General features: G+C 36.0%; 1 protein-coding gene across 1 annotated transcript; it reads right to left on the bottom strand.

Annotated features, from left to right (window-relative positions):
• Positions 1-1,483: 1,483 nt before the first annotated feature.
• Positions 1,484-21,819, bottom strand: LOC123523576 (retinol dehydrogenase 13-like). Its single transcript, XM_053543676.1, has 7 exons — positions 21,682-21,819; positions 18,227-18,367; positions 17,644-17,835; positions 15,882-16,040; positions 12,380-12,499; positions 11,750-11,951; positions 1,484-7,424 (listed from the first exon to the last, which is right to left on the bottom strand). Exons 1-7 carry the CDS (start codon positions 21,764-21,766, stop codon positions 7,319-7,321), a joined length of 1,005 nt encoding a protein of 334 aa, XP_053399651.1. The 5' UTR covers positions 21,767-21,819; the 3' UTR covers positions 1,484-7,318.
• Positions 21,820-23,334: the final 1,515 nt, after the last annotated feature.

Genomic DNA, 23,334 nt, shown 5'->3' with positions numbered 1-23,334 from the left:
TGCCGGAAATTTGTAGTATCGGCCATATTTCTCCATCTGATCAGCGTAAAATTCACCGCTCAAACAACGTTGGAACCACTTGATCTGATAAAGCTATGGCCAGTGTGAACATAAAGGCCTGCATTAAATTCATGCATATATGAGCGAGCTGGAAAAATACATAAACGAAAGCAGCATAAAATATCTAATAGAATGAAAATGTAAAATTCTTTGACAAAGGGCCATAACTCTGATCCTGCAGAGTGAAATCGAAAACAAAACTCAGAGCACAAACTCGCATGCTAAATAATATTCCTTCATGGTTTCATGACACAATTTTTAAGATGCATGCAACATAATTTTTTAATCACTTTGCATGTATTTTTCACAAAGTCAAGGAACGTAACTATATTCCGAATGAAATCCAAAACAGAATACCAAGTGCACAATTTCACAAGCTATATAACAATTCTCTATTGATTTATGACTTGAAGTGACTTTTGAGAGACAGGCAATATGAACTTCACTAGTGCACAACTTAACATGCTGAATCATGACCCTGCGTCAAAACATTTTAAGATTCGTGTAACAGGAACTATGCATATTTTTGACTAAGTCAAGGGCCATAACTCTGGTCTTGCTGAGTGAAAAACCCCTGGAGCACAACTTCACGTACTAAATATTTTTATGTCCCATAATCCCAAGTCAAATACTTTTTGAGATAGGCCTACATGCGACACAAACTTAAAGGCCCTTTTTATGCATATTTTCGACTAAGTTAAGGGCCGTAACTCTGGTCTGGCTGTGTAAAATCCCAATTAAACACCAGTTGCACAACTTCACATGCTGAATGACAACCCTTCGGGGTTTGATGACTCTAGGTCAAATACTTTTCAAGATATGAACAACACAAATTCGGACGGACATATTTTGACTAAGTAAAGGGCTATATCTCTGGTATGGCCGAGATCCTAATTAAAACACCAGATGCACAACTTCACATGCTGAATGACAATCCTGTGGGGTTTGAGGACTCTGGGTCCAGTACTTTTCCTGATTTGCACAACACAAATTCGGACGGACAGACATATTTTTTACTTAAAAGGCTATAACTCCGGTATTGCTGTGTGAAATCCCAATTAAAACACCAAGTGCACAACCTACAACCTCAAATGCTGAATTACATTCTTGTTGGGTAGGATGGCTCTGGATCAAATACTTCTAGAAACATGCACAACTCAAACTCGGACGGATGGATGGACAAGGGCAGCCCCCCCCCCCCCCCCCCCCAAAAAAAAAAAGCAACATACAATTATCTTTATTCATGTGAGACTATTATCACTTTCATATCTGAAAGCACATAACCACTCAGTTGAGGCCCTGTGGGTGTATTTCTTGTATCTTTACTCTGTAATCACTACAACTAAAGAATTACTTACTTACTTAATATCACTCATTTATTGTATGAGAACGGGATTCTATTTAAACAAGGCAAGTAAAACAATGATTTTTCACACTTTTAATCTCAAACAAAACACAAAATGTATAATTTAAATATCAAAGCAATTCAATAACATAAATGATAGTCTAAAAAAGCCCCTAAGATTTTAAAAAAGGAAGTTTAAAATACTGTTATTTGAGAAAAACAAGAATTCTTTTTCACTTTCATTACAAGTTAATCAAAGAAAATTTGAGCCGTGCCATGAGAAAACCAACATAGTGGCTTTGCGACCAGCATGGATCCAGACCAGCCTGCGCATCCGCGCAGTCTGGTCAGGATCCATGCTGTTCGCTAACAGTTTCTCCAATTCCAATAGGCTTTAAAAACGAACAGCATGGAGCCTGACCAGACTGCGCGGATGCGCAGGCTGGTCTGGATCCATGCTGGTCGCAAACCCACTATGTTGGTTTTCTTATGGTGCGGCTCATTTCTTCCAGAACACTTTGAATTATAATGAGGACTGAAGTCGCTATTTAAATGTACCCTGTCAAGTAAACATATCTTATAAATCGGAATTTGTAAAAAGTAAACATACACGTATAATGCATTCCTTTATAATGTGCATAGTAACAGTGCATATTCATTGCAAGTTGTGTAGATATATACATACTATAAATGACATCAGCAGTTTTAAAGATATCCAATGCAGATCTAATATTTCATTAAAATAGTTTATTTGTCGTTACTAACATAAAATGTAGAAAATCATCATCAAACAAATTTAACTTGACTACATAATATAAATTATCTGTGTTCGTAGCAATAAAATCACAATTAAATTTTTATGTGCAACAGTCATTTGTTCAAAAAACTTCCAGTGTTTTAGTGGAAGTACATATTTATACTGTACTTAGCTATACATTTATTACATGTGGATTATTTGAAACTGAACACAGTACTGTTTACACACACAATGATGTTAATTTCATGTTTACATAGATAATATGAAGTTACTGTATATAGTTTCAAATATGAATTTTGGTCTTGTATACTTTTAACACATTTATAACGCAACTTCCCTAAAGTTTTGTTGAAACTTAAGTAATTTAATTTACAACAGTTGTGAGGAAAATATACACATGAACTACGCTTGATAACAGCTTCTTGCAATTCTGAGTAGCACCCATAAGAGATTTTAAAACAGCAGACCAATTCTGCTCAAACCGGTATTGGGGCAAGGAGTCCAACACTTATCATACATCACCAGGCAATTTTTTAATTTGTTCAATACTGCATTCTGCATGACTTTTGAGATAGGATGGGGTTTGCGCATGAGACCCCTTCTCATTGAGGTAAACATTCATGCCAAATATAAACAAGATTGGTCCATGCATGTCAAAGTTATGATCCGGACAAAATCGGACGCATGCAAGCACATACACCGACCCTCCAAAAGTGACGACTATATCGAGCTCACCGCAAGCGGGCTCGACAAAAATGATATGTCTTGCACAGTACATCTGCCAGTGTTAAGCAAGTATTTTATAAAATAAATATATATCATCTATTAAAAAGTAACAAAGGATTATTAAATAGAAGAAAAATTGGTATAATAATATATACAAAACAACCTTTAAATATATTTCTATAAAATAAAAGATATATAAATATTCCCAGTGCTGGAGGCCTCCTAGATCTGAGATTCTTAAGTCAATAAGAAAGGTCAGTAATTGTTAATGTTCACCAAGTTTGCATACAGGTCAATAAATTTTAACAATGCTTGCACAAGGTCTGAACAAGTTCATGTTTACAATGTTTGCATACAGGTCAGTAAATTTTAACAATTCTTGCTACAAGGTCCATACATGTTCATTTTCACAATGTTTGCATACAGGTCAATAAATTTTAACAATGCTTGCTACAAGGGTCATACATGTTCATTTTCAAAATGTTTGCATACAGGTCAGTAAATTTTAACAATTCTTGCTACAAGGTCCATACATGTTCGTTTTCACAATGTTTGCATACAGGTCAATAAATTTTAAAAATTCTTGCTACAAGGTCCATACATGTTCGTTTTCACAATGTTTGCATACAGGTCAATAAATTTTAAAAATTCTTGCTACAAGGTCCATACATGTTCTTTTTCACAATGTATGCATACAGGTCAATAAATTTTAAAAATTCTTGCTACAAGGTCCATACATGTTCTTTTTCACAATGTATGCATACAGGTCAATAAATTTTAAAAATTCTTGCTACAAGGTCCATACATGCTCATTTTCACAATGTTTGCATACAGGTCAGTAAATTTTAAAAATTCTTGCTACAAGGTCCATATATGTTCATTTTCGCAATGTTTGCATACAGGTCAGTAAATTTTAACAATTCTTGCTACAAGGTCCATACATGTTCATTTTCACAATATTTGCATACAGGTCAGTAAATTTTAACAATTCTTGCTACAAGGTCCATACATGTTCATTTTCACAATGTTTGCATACAGGTCAATAAATTTTAACAATTCTTGCTGCAAGGTCCATACATGTTCATTTTCACAACGTTTGCATACAGGTCAATACATTTTAACAATTCTTACTGCAAGGTCCATACATGTTCATTTTCACAACATTTGCATACAGGTCAATAAATTTTAACAATTCTTACTGCAAGGTCCATACATGTTCATTTTCACAACGTTTGCATACAGGTCAATAAATTTTAACAATTCTTAATGCAAGGTCCTTAAAAGTTCATGTTTACAAGATCTGAATATACAGATACATATATATGTGATATGATTTTAATATCATGTGGTATATTACTGCTGTATACAGATATACTGGTGACATACAGTTCCGTTGGGTCGGGAAGTTGTGTTAAACTGATTATTAAAACAAGAGTGCCAAAATGTCACAATATACGCCCGTCACAGCAAATTTCTTTACCCTAGCACCTGTATTTGCAAATGGAATTTTAATTTTGTGGTTGTTTAGTAATCATTGTAAGTCATTTGTTTTTCTAAGTCCACAAAAAAACTCCTTACCAGGTAGAGATACCTTAAAATACATCTAAAATTTGAAAGTAACATCTATGTTGTACCACAGAAAAGTGGTCTTGTTTTTTCCCTACGGTCAATTAAAAGTTACAATATAAGTTATTTATAGTAACAACTAAGGGAAGATAATCTTAAAAAAAAAAAAAAAAAAAAAAAATCCAAAAAAAATTTGTAAGTCCACACAAAAATCTTTACCAGGTAGAGATTGGTCAAAATAAACCTCATAATTGGATGTAGCATGCATGTTGTACTACAGAAAAGTGGTCTCGATTTTTCTCTACGACTAGTAATGAAAAAGTTACAATATAAGCTATTTACAGTAACAACAAGGGGAAGTAATTCTAAAGAAGGGAACTGCGCATGACACTTCGTCTCATGATGGTGTATAATTGTGCCAAGTTACATCAAAATCCCTCCATGCATGAAGAAGAAATGCTTCGGACAAAGTCATTCTTGTATCTGACCTTTGGCCTAAGTGTGACCTTGACCTTTGACCTAGGGACCTGGTTCTTGCGCATGACACTCCGCCTCGTGGTGGTGAACATTTGTGCAAAGTTATATCAAAATCCCTCTATGCATGAAGAAGAAATGCTCTGGACAAGGCTTTCATTCTTGTATCCTTTGACCTCTAAGTGTGACCTTGACCTTTGACCTAGGGACCTGGTTCTTGCGCATGACACTTCGCCTCGTGGTGGTGAACATTTGTGCCAAGTTATACCAAAATCCCTCTATGCATGAAGAAGATATGCTCCGGACAAAGTTTTCATTCTTGTATCCTTTGACCTCTAAGTGTGACCTTGACCTTAGACCTAGGGACCTGGTTCTTGCGCATGACACTCCGTCTCATGATGATGAACAATTGTGCCAACTTTCATCAAAATCCCTCCATGCATGAAGAAGATATGCTCCGGACAGTCATTCTTGAATTTGACCTTTGACCTCTAAGTGTGACCTTGACCTTAGACCTAGGGACCTGGTTTTTGTTCATGACACTCCGTCTCATGATGGTGAACAACTGTGCCAAGTTTCATCAAAATCCCTTCATGCATGTAGAAGATATGCTCTGGACAAAGTCTGTGGACGCCGCCCGCCCGCCAGGGGCGTTCCCATAATACGTCCCGTTTTTCAAACGTATAAGCGTATAAAAAATACGATTTGTTAAAAGTTAAACATATGTCACTAAAAATCCTGAATTTTTAAATAATTCAGAAGTTATATAATTTTTAAATGTTACTACATGTACAACACTAAACACATTAAAACGCCAACTGAACAAAGTATAGCATTATATTTGTTTTACTTTGATATCTTAGACAGATTTTTACAACACAATCAAAAGTGATGAACCATCTTATGAATTTTAATGAAAATACCTAAATAACATCATGTAAATTTCTGTATGTTGGTTATACAAAACAATACAGTCACTATAAAATGACCTTTTGGTTTTCATTTTTATCAACATACTTACAAATTATATGTATTAGTTCCTAAATGCATTTTTACTCAAGTCAAGGGACATTACTCCAGTCTTACTGAGTAAAATATCAAATAAATCCTCAGGTGCACAACTTCACATGCTGGATAAAAATCCTGTCATGTTTAGTGAGTTTAGGTTAAATACTTGACACAAATTGGGAAGGATATATCTTAGGAACACATCTAGCTTTAATCAATTTAAAAGCTTAATTTTACACTGGAATGGTCAAGACTGCAAATGTTCAATGTGCAAACATACTTAGCAGCTTGTTCTGCAGGACCGGACGACATCTCTTTTCATTACACCCAACCAGTTTAATTCTATGCTTGTACTTTCATTGTGGTCTTTTGCTTTTTTATTTTAGATATTCTTATTTTGATCTGCTTGGTAGTTTTTGCTTTGTTTAGCTGTTTTTGTTGTATGCCTTGTCCCTCATAGTTTGCTACAATTAGTATGTGTACTTTGCTTTCCTTGTGTAGTTGACATAGTTTTATGCTTTTTTCTCCATGTTTAGCTGTTTTAGTTATTTACTGTGCTTTTTGCATTGTGTTGTCAATACTTGTCTTGCTTTGCACGCTTTAGCTACTTTTGTATACCTTGTTTCCCTGTGTAGACGACAAGGATCTATGCCTTGTTCTCCATGTTTCGCTGCTTTAGCTAGTTTCTTTGTTTAGTTGCTTTAGTTGCACACTTTTCTTTCTATTATTTTTATGTAACAATTTGCATGGATTTTATGTTCTCTATGTGCTATTGTCATTATTACATCTTATTTTCATGCTATGTTTTATGTGCTACTGTGAAGGAGCTGCTGCTTCTGATCTGAGGTGATATTCTCGTTTAGCATATTTTTTATTCAGCTTTTTGCCCCAGTTTTGCCTTTCAGTTTTTTATTTCATGTTTATCTTAAGTAGTTCTTAGGCTTTTGGCCAAGAGCAGCAGGTCTTTCACAGGTTTAACTTCATGTTGTACTGCTACATGTAACTTTTGTATAACCCTATCTCTTATTTTACAGCTTGCTTACTATATGTTCTGTTTATCTTTGTTATATATAGTCGGTTAAAAAGCGCTTGTCGCTTATGTTGTATTGTTTCTCTGTCTTACAGACTTAAAATAAAATTTATCTTATCTTATCTTATCTTATCTTAAGGAACAACATCCGAGCTGACCAAGACAAAGCTAAGTGCCCTACCAAAACATTTGGGCAGCACAAGAAAAAAAACATCCCTAAGGCACTGTTTCCATGCCATATAACAACATTCTCAATTGACATCTATCTTATATCTGCCTTTCCGCACATCTTTGAAGTCTTCTACTTGTAACATCAAAATACTGTTTATAATAGCTTCTAATGATTTCCTGATCAAGATCTCTGTGTCAGCCCAACCATTTCTTCAGAGACTTTCCACAATCTTGCAGCAGCTTCATCATCTTGAGCTTGTGGGGCTTCTTCCTTGATAGCACAGTCACTGAAATAAATAATAGGGATTTTTTAGAAGAATACGCTTTTTCCTTGCGCCTAATAAGTGTCCACATAACTTGTTCGAACCGCAACATCTTGCACATCAGTACAGATATTGGCAGTGTTGTTTTTATTCCAAAATCTACCTTTAAAATGATACAGAATCGATGTTGTCATTAGACAGTTCTTTTCTAATCTTATGGGATGAGTTAAAGTGGGATCGATTCCTGATTGAGGCATTGCCTTATTTCATATTATTAACCCTTAGTCAGCTGGCGGCAAGTGATTCTGCCTTTGCGACCAGTGCAGACCAAGATCAGCCTGCACGGATCAGCCTGCACATCCGTGCAGTCTGATCATGGTCTGCATTGTTCATCATTCTGTCAGTATCTCATTGTTAAGCACCCCTTTTAACAGTTTATGGTACTGTCCAAATTGAAAGATGGACAAGTTCATTATAGGAATTAAGCAGGGTAAGGTTTAATATACATCAAAGTAAAAATAATATACGTGTATCATAAAATAGGCAAATTTGATATAAGTGAGGACTTCCTAACTGATAATAAATTTGCCCATTTGATAACATAGTTACTGAAATATAAGTGCATCACAGTATAGTTAAACCTTCCCCAGTTACTGTAATATACTTTTTATTATATTGAAAAGATAGGTAAAAGTGAGGAATTTCTGTCCGATAGCACAGTCACAGAAATAGATCTGTATGTGTATATCAGCTGCAATTTTCTCTGTCAAACAAATATTTGTCAGTTTAGTGATGTCAGCTGACTTTAGGGAAGAGTAGGGCTGTCATCGATAGAAACGATATCGATGTATCAACGATATTTTTTTGTCGATTGATTATCGATTCCCATTTTCAAAAATCGATATTTTACAGAGAGAAAAACTACCCAAATAAACACACAGACCCTAAAAAACAACTAAAGTTCACAAAGTTGTAAATTTGGATAAATGCAAAAAAGGAGTGAAGGCAAAATGAAAGATGTTATTAATTTTTATGTATTTCTTTTATTTCATAAATACAAATACAACACAATCAAACAGAAATATGGAAAGTAGGCAATAAAACTTAAAACAGCATTTACAGGAAGGTATATAGTATGCATATGAACAAATAGGTCGTTAATCTAACTTAATAACCAATATATCGATGTATCGTCGATATTTGTCTTCTGATATATCGGTATCGTCGATACGCCTAAGACCCAATCAATGACAGCCCTAGGGAAGAGATATTCCATATACGGTTTTAATAACCCAGGTATTGTGAAGGTGTGGTTGTTCTGATTTGCCATGAGCATTGACCTTGCCCTTTGCTGCATCTTGAGTCATGTTGTCTTGATGGGAAAAACAGTCCCCACAAGGTTACCTAACTAATGACTCTCAAATGTTGGTCTGAAAACCTACAAGGGATATAGTGTTCTTCCATGATTTACAGAGCTTATTCGGGGGTTCTATCCATAAGCTTGAACCTGAGGTCTTTCTCAATCACTAAAAGCGGGAATATTGCCATATGACCTTAATTTTGTCAGTAGGATTTAAAACCTGTCTGTACAAACAAATAAAACTCTAATTACATCAATATCGTTCAAGAGATTTAAAACATATGGACCAGACAAGAAATCTAAGGCTAGAATATCTTACCTTCGCCTTGGGCAGAGCTCCAGATAAGCTTTTGGTGCAAATGGGTATTTACCCATCACTTTTAGTGTGAATTGGGTATTCGAAATTTGAATTGGGTAAAAATAATATCATTACCCAGCCTTTTAAGAAGTAATTGGGTATTTGCTAAACCCAATTGGGTATTTTACCAAACGGGCACTAACAATTGTGTATTTTTTGCTTACAGTACACATGGTATATATCATTGAACAGGATTGACTAAGTAGCTAAGTACTTTAATGGCGCCCTTCAATGTTTAATACAAAAATGTATTTAAAATTGTAATGAATGTTCCATACTGTTGCTTTCTTTTTCACTTTTAATGAAGTCGGAGATCAGTTCATCCACAATATCCCGAACGATGTGGTCACCACAATATGCATTCTCCCAAAAGATATCATCCAGTATTGGTGACACTACATTGTCACAAACAGATAACTGTCACTGTTGAACAGCAAAATATCCCACTAATTAGTTTGTGCTGCAACAATGTTTATTCTTCATTTCTTTTACATTTTATCGGCGTAAAATTGTTTACAAAGTACAGTAAAATTCCGCTATTAAGACCACCCATGGTTCTTTGTAAAACTGGTCTTATTAGCGGTCTGGTCTGATTAGTGGACAAGGCTGTACGGGAAAGGTCTGGCAGACTTTCCGTTTTCGTTTTTCCATGACTATGTTAGTATCAGATACGAAAGAAGACTGATAAAGATAAGCATTTCATTAGCCTTTAATACTTGATCACTGTGTTAATCAAAGAATTACGGATCAAACTGTGTATTAATTAAGGACGCACTTCACTGATAATGATTTGAATTTTGACCAATTAAAAACAATTACAACAATATCAAACCTTTTTAAACTTCATTCTCTGCTGAAATCCCAAACGTATTTACATTAATAATAACAAACAAAAACCGTTTACATCTAATTAAATCCGTTTTAATCTGGTCAATTCGATCAGCGGGCGATCAGCGGGCATTCGTCTAATTACAAATGAATTAGTTATTTCAACAATTTCTTAACATGTTAAATAGCGATGCAAAACACCAAACATCTTTAAACAATTTCAGACAATCAAACAGTTTGATACGTTGTTTTGATAACATTTAAAAGACTTGTTAGCAATTAACACAATGTACACGCTTAACGTGTTAACACGATGTCGCACGTGTTAATTCTCGTGGCGATTCGCGGTAACATACAGAAAAATTTGAGTGGTCGTAACTGCGGTGATTAATTAAGTGTGAAAAAGTCAAACAGTTTTGAAATTGGTGGTCGCATTAGTGGATTAGCGGTCTGGTCGACCATTGGTTTTAAGAAGGAAATATTCCGTTCTTTGCAAAATCGGTCGTATTAGCGGTGCGGTCGTAATTTCGGCGTGGTCGTAAGTAGGAATTTTACTGTATCCAAATAACATCGATCAGCCGACTGAATGGTCCTGTGATTTTTCCGATAAATTGCAACCTGTTCTGCAGTAACGTATAACCAGTCAGTCAAATCTAGCATTAAAGTCTCGTACCCGTTCTAGTAATAAGGAAAATGCGATACGCGATTTTTTATGAACTGGGTATTAGGAATTTTACTTGCGTTTCATTACGCACACTGTATGAATTCAACTGGGTTTTCTGCAATTTTAATTGCGTAAATACGCAAATACGCAGCTTATCTGGAGCTCTGCCTTGGATCTGTGCAACTTGAACATGAATTCATCATCTTGACATAGTTTACTAAAAATGATGTTCCTTCCAAGTTTCATAAATACATCAAATAACTAGAAGGTATTTTTGTCACAAAAACATGTCTCCACCCTATGTATACCTTTAGCTCTGACGGCCATTGTGTTAAGCGAAGCGAACCGTGTCGGTGATATGCACAACTAGGCTCGATACTGATCACTCCTGTAAATTTTCGTCGAAATCTGTCCAGCCGTTTAACCTGTGAAAGCCGGACAAGATTTTTATATTTTTAGCTCTGGTGGCCATTCTGTACAATGAAGCAGAACATGCCAGTGATATGTAAAACTTGGACTGGTACTGATCACTCCTGTGAAGTTTTCATCGAAATCCAGCCAGCAGCTTGACCCGTGAAAGCTGGACAAGACTGTTCTATCTTTAGCTCTGTCAACCATTTTGTGCAGCAAAGCGGAATTTGTCAGCAATATGCACAACTAGGCTTGGTACTGATCAATCCTGTGAAGTTTCATCAAAATCCGGCCAGCAGTTTGACCTGTGAAAGCTGGATAAGATTTTTCTATTGTTAGCTCTTGTGGCTATTTTGTGCAGCAAAGCAGAACGCAATGGCGATATGCACAATTAGGCTTGGTACTGATAACTCCTGTGAAGTTTCGTTGAAATCTGGCCAGCAGTTTGACCTGTGAAAGCCGGACAAGCTTAATGCGGACAGACAGCGAAGGCAAAAACAATATGTCTCACCTATGTCCTAAGACAGATATGATGGACAGAAAAATAGTCTTAAAAACTTTCCCTCTGCTAAGGCTAGTAATGAATAGCCAAAATGCTCGGCCTGGTTTAAAAACATTGATTCAATCTGAAGTTAAACTGTTTTATTTGTACTGATAACCACAAGATTAATTGGCCTGTTCTATCCCTACAGGGCTTTCTAAGGTAGCTATCGAAAATAAAGCATTACCTGAAATATTTCCCCGACACTCCATCAAGTTCCTGAGAAACAGCACAATGAATGGTAGTCTGTGCTCCTTGTATAGGATTTTTTATAATTAACAAAAAGAAAGGCATGAGAAGAATTTTACGCCACCATGTTATTCCCATGTAGCGGCCAAGTTCCGTTTTTATAATCCCTGGATGAAGGGAATTGACTGTAACACCTGTGCCTACAATGAGAAAACATTCCTACCTTAGGTATACCACATGTGACTGAGATCTATTTATCATTGACGATCTCCAATTAAGATGCTGACATGCAATTTTGGCCATTTCAAGATGTTTTCCTTATTAAATGCGAAAATTCACATCAAATATTTGGACAAATCTACAATTCTATCAGAAAAGCCTCATTTGTTCATATGATGATATATCAAATCATGATCTCTGAGAAAGGAAGAACATGTGGATCAATAAACCTGCAAACAAAGTTTCAACTTCACAGCACTGCAGAGAAGGCTTTGCTAAAGTAAAGGAGGATTAACAAATTTCGTGAGCATAAAATGTTTTTTCCCTATTTTCAACTTACCGAATTATTCAGAGCATTTAAACATTTTTTGTTTCAACATATGTGTTTAAAAAATTAACAAAAATTTACCTTGTAAACGTTTACTCAGTTCCCTTGTGAAGAGAACATTGGCAAGTTTACTCTGATTGTATGCTTCACTACGAGAATAGTTCTTCTCACTGTTTAAATCATCAAAATTAATTTTTCCTCCTGAAATATATAATAACAATAGGGCCATGATGGCACTTTGTTGCTTAACAGCTAACAAAAATTTGTAACAGTGTTTAGGGACATTTTATTCACAAGGCATATTGCATGCCAACTTAACACCTTCTTCTAAGTAATTGGGTAACATAGTAAATACAAATATGAGCCGTGCCATGGGAAAACCAACATAGTGGGTGTGCGACCAGCATGGATCCAGACCAGCCTGCGCATCCGCGCAGTCTGGTCTGGCTCCATGCTGTTCGCTTTTAAAGCCTATTGGAATTGGAGAAACTGTTAGCGAACAGCATGGATCCTGACCAGACTGCGCAGATGCGCAGGCTGGTCTGGATCCATGCTGGTCGCACACCCACTATGTTGGTTTTCCCATGGCACGGCTCATATATGTTTATAAATCAAAACTATATACAATGGATTTCGGATATTTGAATAACCTATTTGTCAGGACAAAACATTCAAATAATGGGAGTATTTTAATATCTGAATGCTAAATTTTCAACTTTTTTAGTACAAATCACACCTGATTGTAAATGTAGAAGTTGTTGGTTGTAGACAGTTACCAATTTTAATGATATGTAATGATAAATTTATTAAATCTGAAAAAACAACAGCTGTCACAATTGGTGACAAATGCCCCCAAAGTATGCCCAAGAATGCCACAGTTGTATTCGTTAAAAAATCACATATCATTTTGTGACCTTGACCTAAGAGGCCTCGGTCATAAGTGTGACACATCTTCTCAATATGGTTAACATTTGTGTCAAATTATTTTCAAATAGTCGGAAAACTGATATAAAAACACATGTATTGTACTTTATCATATAAAAAGGAGGTAATCTCATGTACAAAAAAAGAAAGTTAACTTTGGGTGCCTGTGACCTGGACCTTTGCACATGACACAATCTCTTGTAAAAGCGAATGTTTATGCAAATTATTTGAATATGCATCAATGTATAAAAAAGCTACAGACCAGACAAAAAAAACACACCAAAAATGTTCTCCAAAGGTGACCTTGACCTTGAGCTAGGAGTCTGGGTCTTGCGCATGACACATCAACTCATTATAGGGAACATTTGTGCCAAGTAATTTTAAAATCCCTTGATGAAAGGCAGAGTAATTGACTGGACAAGAAACAGACCATGTTAACCTTCAACCTCTAAATGTGACCTTGACCTTAAGAGCTAGGGGTCCGGGTTTTGCGCATGACATGTCGTCTCATTATGGGAAACATTTATGCCAAGTAATTTCAAAATCCCTTGACAAATGGCAGAGTTATGGACCGGACACAAAACAGGCCCAGGCCTGTTAATCTTTGACCTCTAAGTGTTACCTTGACCTTGCAGAAAACATGACCCACAGTTTGCTTTTGATTTACATGATTGAAAATATTCTTCAAGAAAATGTAAATCACAGACACTAAACAAGAGCACCGCCTTGTGGGTGCAGACGCTCATCTGATTTTTGTCTCTGTAAAATAGAAATATTGTCCTACCCATAATTTTCTAAGTCCAAAAGGGGCCATAATTCTTGCAAAAAGCAATGAAGAGTTATGGTACTTGATATGCAGAGTAAGCTTTAAATGGCAAATAACTGCTCCAAGTTTTAAAGCAATAAAAGTTCACCTAAACGCAAAACTTAAACAAGAGCACCGCCTTGCGGGTGCTGACGCTCATCTGATTTTTTTTGTATAATAGAAATATTGTCCTACCCATGATTTTCTAAGTCTAAAAAGGGCCATCATTCTTGCAAAAAGCAGGATAGAGTTATGTTTCTTGATGTACAGTGTCCACTTATGATGGTGAAAAAATGTTGCAAGTTTTAAAGCAATAGCTTTGATAGTTTATGAGAAAAGTATACTAAAACATAATACTCAACCAAGAAAATTATTTTCTAAGTCCAAAAGGGGCAATAATTATTGCAAAAAGCAGGATGGAGTTATGTTGCTTGCTTTACAAGGTCAGCTTATGATGGTGAACAAGTGTTGCAAGTTTCAAAGCAATAGCTTTGATAGTTTAAGAGAAAAAGTTCACCTAAACATGAAACTTAACCAAGAAATCTGATATTTTCTAAGTCCAAAAGGGGCCATAAATCTTGCAAAAAGCAGGATGGAGTTATGTTTCTTGATGTACAGGGTCAGCTTATGATGGTGAACAAGTGTTGCAAGTTTTAAAGCAAAAGCTTTGATAGTTTAGGATAAAAGCTGACCTAAACATAAAACTTAACCAAGAAAACTGATTTTCTAAGTCCAAAAGGGGCAATAATTCTTGCAAAAAGCAAGATGGAGTTATGTTTCTTGATGTACATGGTCTGCTTATGATGGTAAACAAGTATTCCAAGTTTCAAAGCAATAGCTCTGATAGTTTAGGAGAAAAGTTGACCTAAACATAAAACTTAACCAAGAAATCTGATATTTTCTAAGTACAAAAGGGGCCATAAATCTTGCAAAAAGCAAGGTGGAGTTATGTTTCTTGCTATACAGGGTCAGCTTATGATGGTGAACAAGTATTCCAAGTTTCAAAGCAATAGCTTTGATAGTTTAGGAGAAAAGCTGACCTAAACATAAAACTTAACCAGGCAACGCCGACGCCGACGCCGACAACCGCTCAAGTGATGACAATAACTCATCATTTTTTTTCAAAAAATCAGATGAGCTAAAAAGGAATCTGATATTTTCTAAGTTCAAAGGGGCCATAATTCTTGCAAAAAGCATGATGGAGTGTTTCTTGCTGTACAGAGTCAGCTTTTGATGGTGAACAAGTGTTGCAAGTTTCAAAGCAACAGCTTTGATAGTATAGGAGAAAAGCTGACCTAAACATAAAACTTTACCATGAAATCTGATATTTTCTTAGTCTAAAAGGGGCCATAATTCTTGCAAAAAGCAGGATGGAGTTATGTTTCTTGCTGTACAGAGTCAGGTATTGATGGTGAACAAGTGTTGCAAGTTTTAAAGCAATAGCATTGACAGTTCAGGAGAAAAGCTGACCTAAACATAAAACTTAAACAGCCAACGCTGACGCCGATCAAGTGATGACCTTTTTTTCTCTCTCAAAAAATCATATGAGCTAAAAAGGGTCATGGTGTGTGCTGCAACCATTGTCTGTTTCTCAATTTAATACAGAATAAAGAATAACAGTTATTTAGCCATTTATGCCTCAATACCTAACCCTTTGTTTGCATATATGCTAGGCATTTTTTTCAATCCTGCAGAGCAGGCTCTTGCACATGAGCTTTGGGCAAAGAGTGACACAAATCTATACGTATATGAAAAAAAAAAACAATCAATTCAGAGAATTAAACTAATATCAAATTTTATACAGAAACAAAACTTGAGAACAGCAAAGGTATTTCTATACATTATAAACCTTACTTTCATGAGCACGGGAAGACACGTTGACAATTCTGCTTGGTGTTGATTTCTTAAGTAGATCCAGTAAGAGATTTGTAAATAAGAAATGTCCAAGATGATTTGTTCCAAACTGCATCTCAAAACCATCATCAGTCTTCCATTCTGGTGTCCACATTACACCTGAAATCATTTTGTATGCACCAAAACAAGCAAATTCAATGAATTGTTATTACCTGTGTAACACATTAGGGTAAATGCTTAAAAAAGCATTCCCAGACTATAAAAAGCAGACTGATTCTTCCAAAATGGATATAAGTTTACCGGTAGTCAAAATCTCATTCCTTACTAAAGTTTGGTAAAATATATCATTTATATCTGAGCAAAAACCATTTTTCTATCTTTAGTAACAACAACCTTGACCCTGATCTTCACTACCCAAATGCAATCAAGGGATGGCCTCTACACAAGCTTCCAAGGTACAAAATTTGGTATAAATGTCTAATTCAAATGAGTAATTCCCTCTTTCAATTTTTAGTAATGGTGATCGAAACCTTGACCAGAACAACCAATGCATTTGTACTTTCTCTATGCAAGCAAACCTATGCACAAAATTTGGTCCACAAACTTATTTCTTACTTCCTTGTAACTGAATGTGAAAAAACATCTTTTTATTTCTAGTAATGGAGATCTAAGCATTGACCAAGCAATTCAAAATATATTAGAAATGTGCTCTCTATGTAAGCTATTTCATTCCTTACTAAAATCATTCAGCCAGATTTTTTTCCCATTCTAAGTTAAAGTAATGGTGACCTTGACCCAAGCAATGTACAATACAATTGAACCCTGTCTCTATGCAAGCTAACTATTTGTTACGTTTGGCTGAAATGCCTCATTCCTAACTGAAATGAACAAGTAGAAACTATTTTTCTATTTTTAGTAACACTGAACTTGACCTAGACAAAAGTGAACAGAATGCACAAAAGAAAGCTGCATATGTGCCAGGCTTGGTAACAACATCTTACTTCTAAATGAAGTTATTGAGCAGAAATGGAACAACATTGTTTGATAGGAAATAGTCTATAAATAATGGTAAAGGCCATTAACATACTAATAGGCCTTTAAGGGTCATAGCTATTGTATTTTCAGGCAATCTGACTAAAACTTCCAGGGTCACATTTCCCTACAGTATGTTTAAAAGTTTTATTCAGGAACTTCAAACCAGGTTGAAGACATGGTTCTTAATAGAAGAAAGGACAGAGTCAGAACAATTCAAAACTATATCCCTTCCACTTCCAGTAAAATGGGGATTAGCTCTCTTCAAACTTTATGCATGGTTTGCTTGCATGGAGATCAAAGAACAAGAAAAAAATATTTTTTATCTTTCTAGAATTGTATTTCAAATGTTATCAGATTTTTTTCTAAACCCAAATGGGCAAAGTTGTTCACATCAAGAGAGATCCATCAGGCATTTTGCTGATGATGAAAACTTCTGTATTTTTAAAGAAAGCTGACTTTATAAACAAGTTTCCTTCTGTTAACTCAATGCAAAACAAAGAAACAAAGGCCCTACTTTGAATAAACTTGGTTGAGAACCACTGTTCAATACTCCTGTAAAAAAGCTTACCTCTAAAAGGCCAGAGCTATGCTGGACACAGCAAGATCACAATAGTTCACCTTTAAGCCTTGGGCTTAGGTGAGCTGTAAGCATGTAAAACAGATTAGCTTCCAATTTGAGCCAAAATGCAAGAATTTTCTATCTTTGTTGCCAACCTTTAAATTTCACCTGCATTATTAATAAGAACATCCACTCTGGTTTCCTTCCTTATGACTTCATTTGCACACTGACGTACAGACTTTAGTGAGGCAAGGTCAAGAATATACACAACTACGTTTTTGTTTCCAGTTGTTTTTCGGATATCTTCAGCTGCCCTTTCAGCTTTTGTTATATCACGACATGCTAGTAAAACTCGGGCACCTGAAAAATTGTGTAAAAAAAATGATAAAAAATATTAGATATAATATAAAGTAAAAAAAGAAAAATGGGGATCATCTCGAAGTAACTAAAATAAAATATCATATTAAGAGACAGTATCAAGAAAGACAAATAACCAAAAGTAAAAGGAACTTGAGGAGGGTGTATAATCACTGATGAGTAATAAGTAATTGAGATATGAGTTTGCTGACAATCACTAACAAGGTACTCACAGGATCGGTACTCACAGGATCGCAATAACTAGTGAGCTAAAAAGACAAATAATACATGCAAATGGAGTTTACAAGAAGTAATGCCAATTTTATATAATTCTCAAATGTAAAGAAATCATACAATAACATGGAGCATTTTTACTGCGATTACTGCCATTTACCTCTGCGTGCCAGGTCTTTAGCTGTCTCCTTGCCGATGCCAGTATTAGCTCCAGTTATAAGAACAGTTTTGCCATTCATATGAGCCTTGCTCCTACATACACCACCAGCCATATACTTTTTTAATGCCAGTAATCCACATGCTGAAATAATTCAAACACGGTGCAAAAATTGAGCATATTAAAAGAATCAATGAATAATTAAAAGGCACAGAGTAAGGGCTTCTTTCGAAAATGTGCTATCAAAGTCAAATAAAGAGATGCCTGACTGGCTGAGATTAACAGAATGAAAATGGGGAATAACCGAATACACTTAATTTTCAAAAGGCCAGTTTTATCAACTGTCTTTTGAACTTGACCTAGATTTCATAGACAAACATTTTGACAAAGATTTATGATGACCAAGTTGAAAAAAGTTAGTGGCCACTAAAGTGTTAACAAAGTTTTTCTATAACTTGACCTAGTGACCTTGTTTTTTCTCAAGTGGCTAGTAACAAATTTATCTTAGATTGTAAACGAACATTTATATCAAGTCTCATGAAGATCAGACAGACAATGTGAACTTCTAAGTGTTAACAATGTTCTACGATTTGACTGAGTGACCTCATTTTTGACCTAGATAATCCAGTTTCATACTGGATTTAGGTTTCATAGAGACAAATATTCTGACAAAGTTTTAAAAGAACAAACAGAAGATGTGGCCTCTGGAGTGTCTAAAAGGTTTTTTCTATGGTTTGACCTTATGATCTAAATTTCATAGTCAAACATTCTGACAAAATTTAAAAAAGATCAAATGGAAAATGTGGCCTCTAGAGTGATAACAAGGTTTTTTTATGATCTGATCTAGTGATCTAGTTTTTAACCACTGGTATTCCAGTTTTAAACTTGACCTAGATTTCATACAAACATTCTGACAAAGTATAAAGAAGATTAAACAGAAAATGTGGCCTCTACAGTGTTAACAAGGTTTTCTAATAAATGACCTAGTGACCTAGTTTTTCACCTCAGATGACCCAGTGATGAATTTGTCTCAGACTTTATTGACGATAATATTGTGAACAGGCTGCATTAATACTGGGTTTAAATTGTGACCTCTAGAGTGTTAACAAGTCAAATTTTTGACGATGCATACCTCATGACACACGCTAGGGTGATCACAATAGCTCACCTTGAGCACTTTGTGCTAAGGTGAGTTAAAACACACACACATGTTAGACCATCATGCATTTATTTCAAATTATGCGAATTATGAGTATAACTGATGTGGCTGCTTTCGATGTGTCACTCAGTTAGTTGGCAAATGGTACATGTAAGTATAAATAATAGATGTCTGTTGTAATCCTAATAAGGACTGTAACAGTCTTCAATCAACCACTGAAGAAATGGAAATATTTCAATTGTTTAGAGTGCCATTGTGACCCTAAGTCTCTCATCTGACCTTGATTGTTTGTAGTGCTGTATAATGACTGGAATGATCAATACAATATTCATATCAATACAAAATGATCAATATGTATACGATATATAATATGATATTCCTATAATTAGAAGCATGTGTCACAATTTTTCATATGCATTTAAAAATAACGTGTTGTCTTGATTAGTTAAGAATTTTGATGTTACAGCATCAATATCAACAAAACAGCATGTACTGTAGATTTACTATAATAGCGGCTCCATCTAGGATGCTGTATTCTGCTTGAGTGGATTTTGCCAGATTGGATCTCACGAGGCGCGCAAGCATCGAGTGTGATCTGTCCTTGCAAAATCCAAGAGAGTCCAATGCAAAATCCCTAATCTAGTTCCTCAAGCTCGCTTTGAGGTTTTGCCTTATATTAAATGTATGTTTCATAGATGTGTATATCCAAATCAAAATAATCTGGATTTAACTGGTTTATAAACTAGAGCTGCTTTTGAGAAAAGCACATGTCTCCCACAACTGCCTAATCATCGAAACAGTAAGTCAGTCTTTATATACTGTTCACTTACTACAAATATACCTTTGAAAAGTAAAAAGGCCGATTTTGAGTAATTCAAGGGCCATAGTTCCGTAGTGCCTGGGCTGATTTGGCTAGTTATCGAACTTGTCCGAGGACTTATTGGCAAACAGTCATTTTGCTCAAGTTTGGTGAAGATCGGATGAGAAATGTTCGACTTAGAGGATGGACAAGAGTAAAAAGGCTGATTTACGGTAATTCAAGGGCCATAATTCTGAAGCCCCTGGGCCTATTTGGCTAGTTATGGGACTTGGCCGAAGGCTTAATTGTTAAACATATTTTGTTCAAGATTGGTGAAGATCTGATGAGAAATATTTTACTTAGAGCGCGGACAAGAGTAAAAAGGCAGATTTTCGGTAATTCAAGGGCTATAATTCCAAAGTGCCAGTGCTAGTTATTGAACATGGCCGAGGACTTACCATTTAACACATTTTGTTCTACTTTTGTGAAGACAGGGCTTTTCATCCTTATATAACAGAGGCCTATAAAAGGCCTCTTCCCAATCCAAAAATATACTATTTTTTCCCAACTGTGGCAGAGATATTTCCCAAAATGCAAGGTAAAATTTCCCCAAATCATGTAACAGATGGTTAAGATTTTGTTTACATTTTAACATTTCCAGAGGAAGCATTTGTCTGGTATTGATTTTTTGCCACACAATAGCCTATCAGCCCACAGAACCAGTTGTGACACATTGCCAGTCTAATACATTATGTTCCATGGCCTGGATTTTAGTCCAAGTTTCAGGGGAGATAAATTTGCTTCGTCTTTCGATGTTTACTTCCGGTTGATAATTTTTCCCAAAATGAACAATTATTGTGCATAAATTTCCCAACTTGAAAGGCCAAGGCCTCTTCCAAATTTCCTGATGAAAAGCCCTGGAAGATATCGGATGAGAAATATTCTACTTAAGAGCTCAGACAAGAATAAAAAGGCAGATTTTCAGTAATTCAAGGGCCATAATTCAGAAGTGCCTGGGCTGATTTGGGTAATCTAACCTGGCCGTGGTCTTATGGTCAAACATATTTTAAACTGGTCAAGATTGGTGAAGATCGGATGAGAAATGTAAAGTAAACCCTGGGAGAGAAAATACCAAGGTCCCTACTGGCCCAGTTGTAACTGGGGCTCGAACCCCGGACCTGGAGATCTGTAGGCGGACACTCAACCACGTCGCTAAAGGGTTAACCCAACAGCAAGGCTGTTGGAAGTGGCCTATAAACCTACAATCACTACATACTTAAAGAGTGCAAACAGGATTTGTGACAGACACACACACACACACATGCAGGAGTAAATCAATATGTCTCCAACACCACTGTGTAGTGGGAGACATAATAATGCAAAATAACGCAGTTAATTACAATTATCCGGAAATTGCATCTGTCCGAAATTAAGTTCTCAACCAGTAGCGTAGAAGTCAACATAAATGTATCGAAATAAGAAAATTTTAATATTACGAACCTGTAGTTACTGTGCATGCTACTGCAACTTTGTGACCTTTAATAAAATCACACGCAGACTGTGGTAAGTTTGAAATTTTCACCATCGTCGTATTTTTTTCTTCTTAGAGTGGTGTCCCTTCGATAGGATAAGTCTAAAACCCGGGATCAAAACCCGGAATCTAAACACCTGTTAGGTATAAAATATTTTCTAGTATCAAAGTATATAATATATCTTCTTCTTCTTCCTGGTAATACGCAGGGCTCACTCTGGAGCATCGTCGCGTATGAAAGACTATGTACAAGGTCATTGTGAGATGAGCACCAGTGCAGGATAAAAATAAAAGCAGTTAAAATCCTGTACATAGAGCTAGCGGCGACAACTGGCAAGCCTGCCTTTGAAAGTGTCCAAGGTATGGCTGCGACGACGTGCTCTGGCAGGCGGTTCCACAATCGGATTTCCGCTGAAAGAAGGAGTGTCTGTAATTCAGTCCTACAGAAGGCAGTGCATATCGCAAGTGTGACCACGTGTGGATAGTGCTGTTTGTGGGAACAAGTCTTTATGTATGTCTACTAGCCGTGTATGCGGACATCACACCAGTCTACTGTCTGATCTCTTTGTTGGTAAAGAATCCAGCCAAGGTTCGATATCATCTGGCTGGTGCTGCTGGGGTCCTGTAATCCCCATCACAAAACTGACTGCTCTGCGCTGAATTTTTCACAGAACTTTATTATTTCGTGTATAATATGAACAACCGACTTCACAAGCTCAGTTTTGGTACAAGGGTAGTAGAGGTGGGGTTGTCTTTGGTGTCTGGGGGTTGAAAAAGACCTTCCGGTGGGGGACTAGTGCATGTGTTTTGCATTTATTGCAAAAAATCTAACATATGAAATTGAAAAAGTACAGAGGGCAGTAGCCAGATATGTTCTCAACAACTATGACTTTAGATCAAGTGTCACTGAAATGTTATATGTACTAAACTGGCAAACTTTAGAAACAAGGAGAAAATTCACATCCCTCATTATGTTGCATAAAATCCATCACTCAATTGTCTGTGTAGATCACCAGTACCTAATAGAATCTAGGAGCCTTAACTTTCATATTCCCTTCTCTCGTACACAGTATTTCATGAATTCATTCTTTCCTAGAACCATTAGACTTTGGAACATCCTACCACATCATGTAAAATCCGGTGCTACTCTAAACGAGTTCAGGAATGGCCTGGAAGTACTGATGTTCTAACCTGAAATGAATGTTCATGGGGGGATCCAGGTGACACGCTGAATGGCTGTGATTGATACTGAAATCATAAGTACCACACTTCTTTGACAGTCACTGTTGACATTTGTGCTTTTTTCAACCTTGCCAAAGAAGAAGAAGACCTTCTATGTTGTCAACTGGACAAGTAGACTTGTTAGACATTCCAGTGTCAGTATAAGCATAGTTACCCGAGCTCTTTCAGAAACTGTGGTCTGCATTTTGTTTTAAAGTTTTATATATTATTCCTCTGCCTTTTATCCAGTCATGATTTAAATATTGGCAGTTGCTAGGGGTCCGATAACAGCTAGGCCCTCTAGATCATGGGTCTAGAAGTATGGGCTGTCCAGTGGTCTGGTAATCAATATGAATATTAAGAAAAATATTTACAGACAGGATACTATACTTAAATATCAA

This window comes from Mercenaria mercenaria, chromosome 1 (assembly GCF_021730395.1).
Source record: "Mercenaria mercenaria strain notata chromosome 1, MADL_Memer_1, whole genome shotgun sequence".
Classification (NCBI taxonomy): Eukaryota; Metazoa; Mollusca; class Bivalvia; order Venerida; family Veneridae; genus Mercenaria; species Mercenaria mercenaria.
The sequence above is the reverse complement of the archived record's forward strand: the minus strand, read 5'-3'. Positions and strand labels throughout refer to the sequence as shown.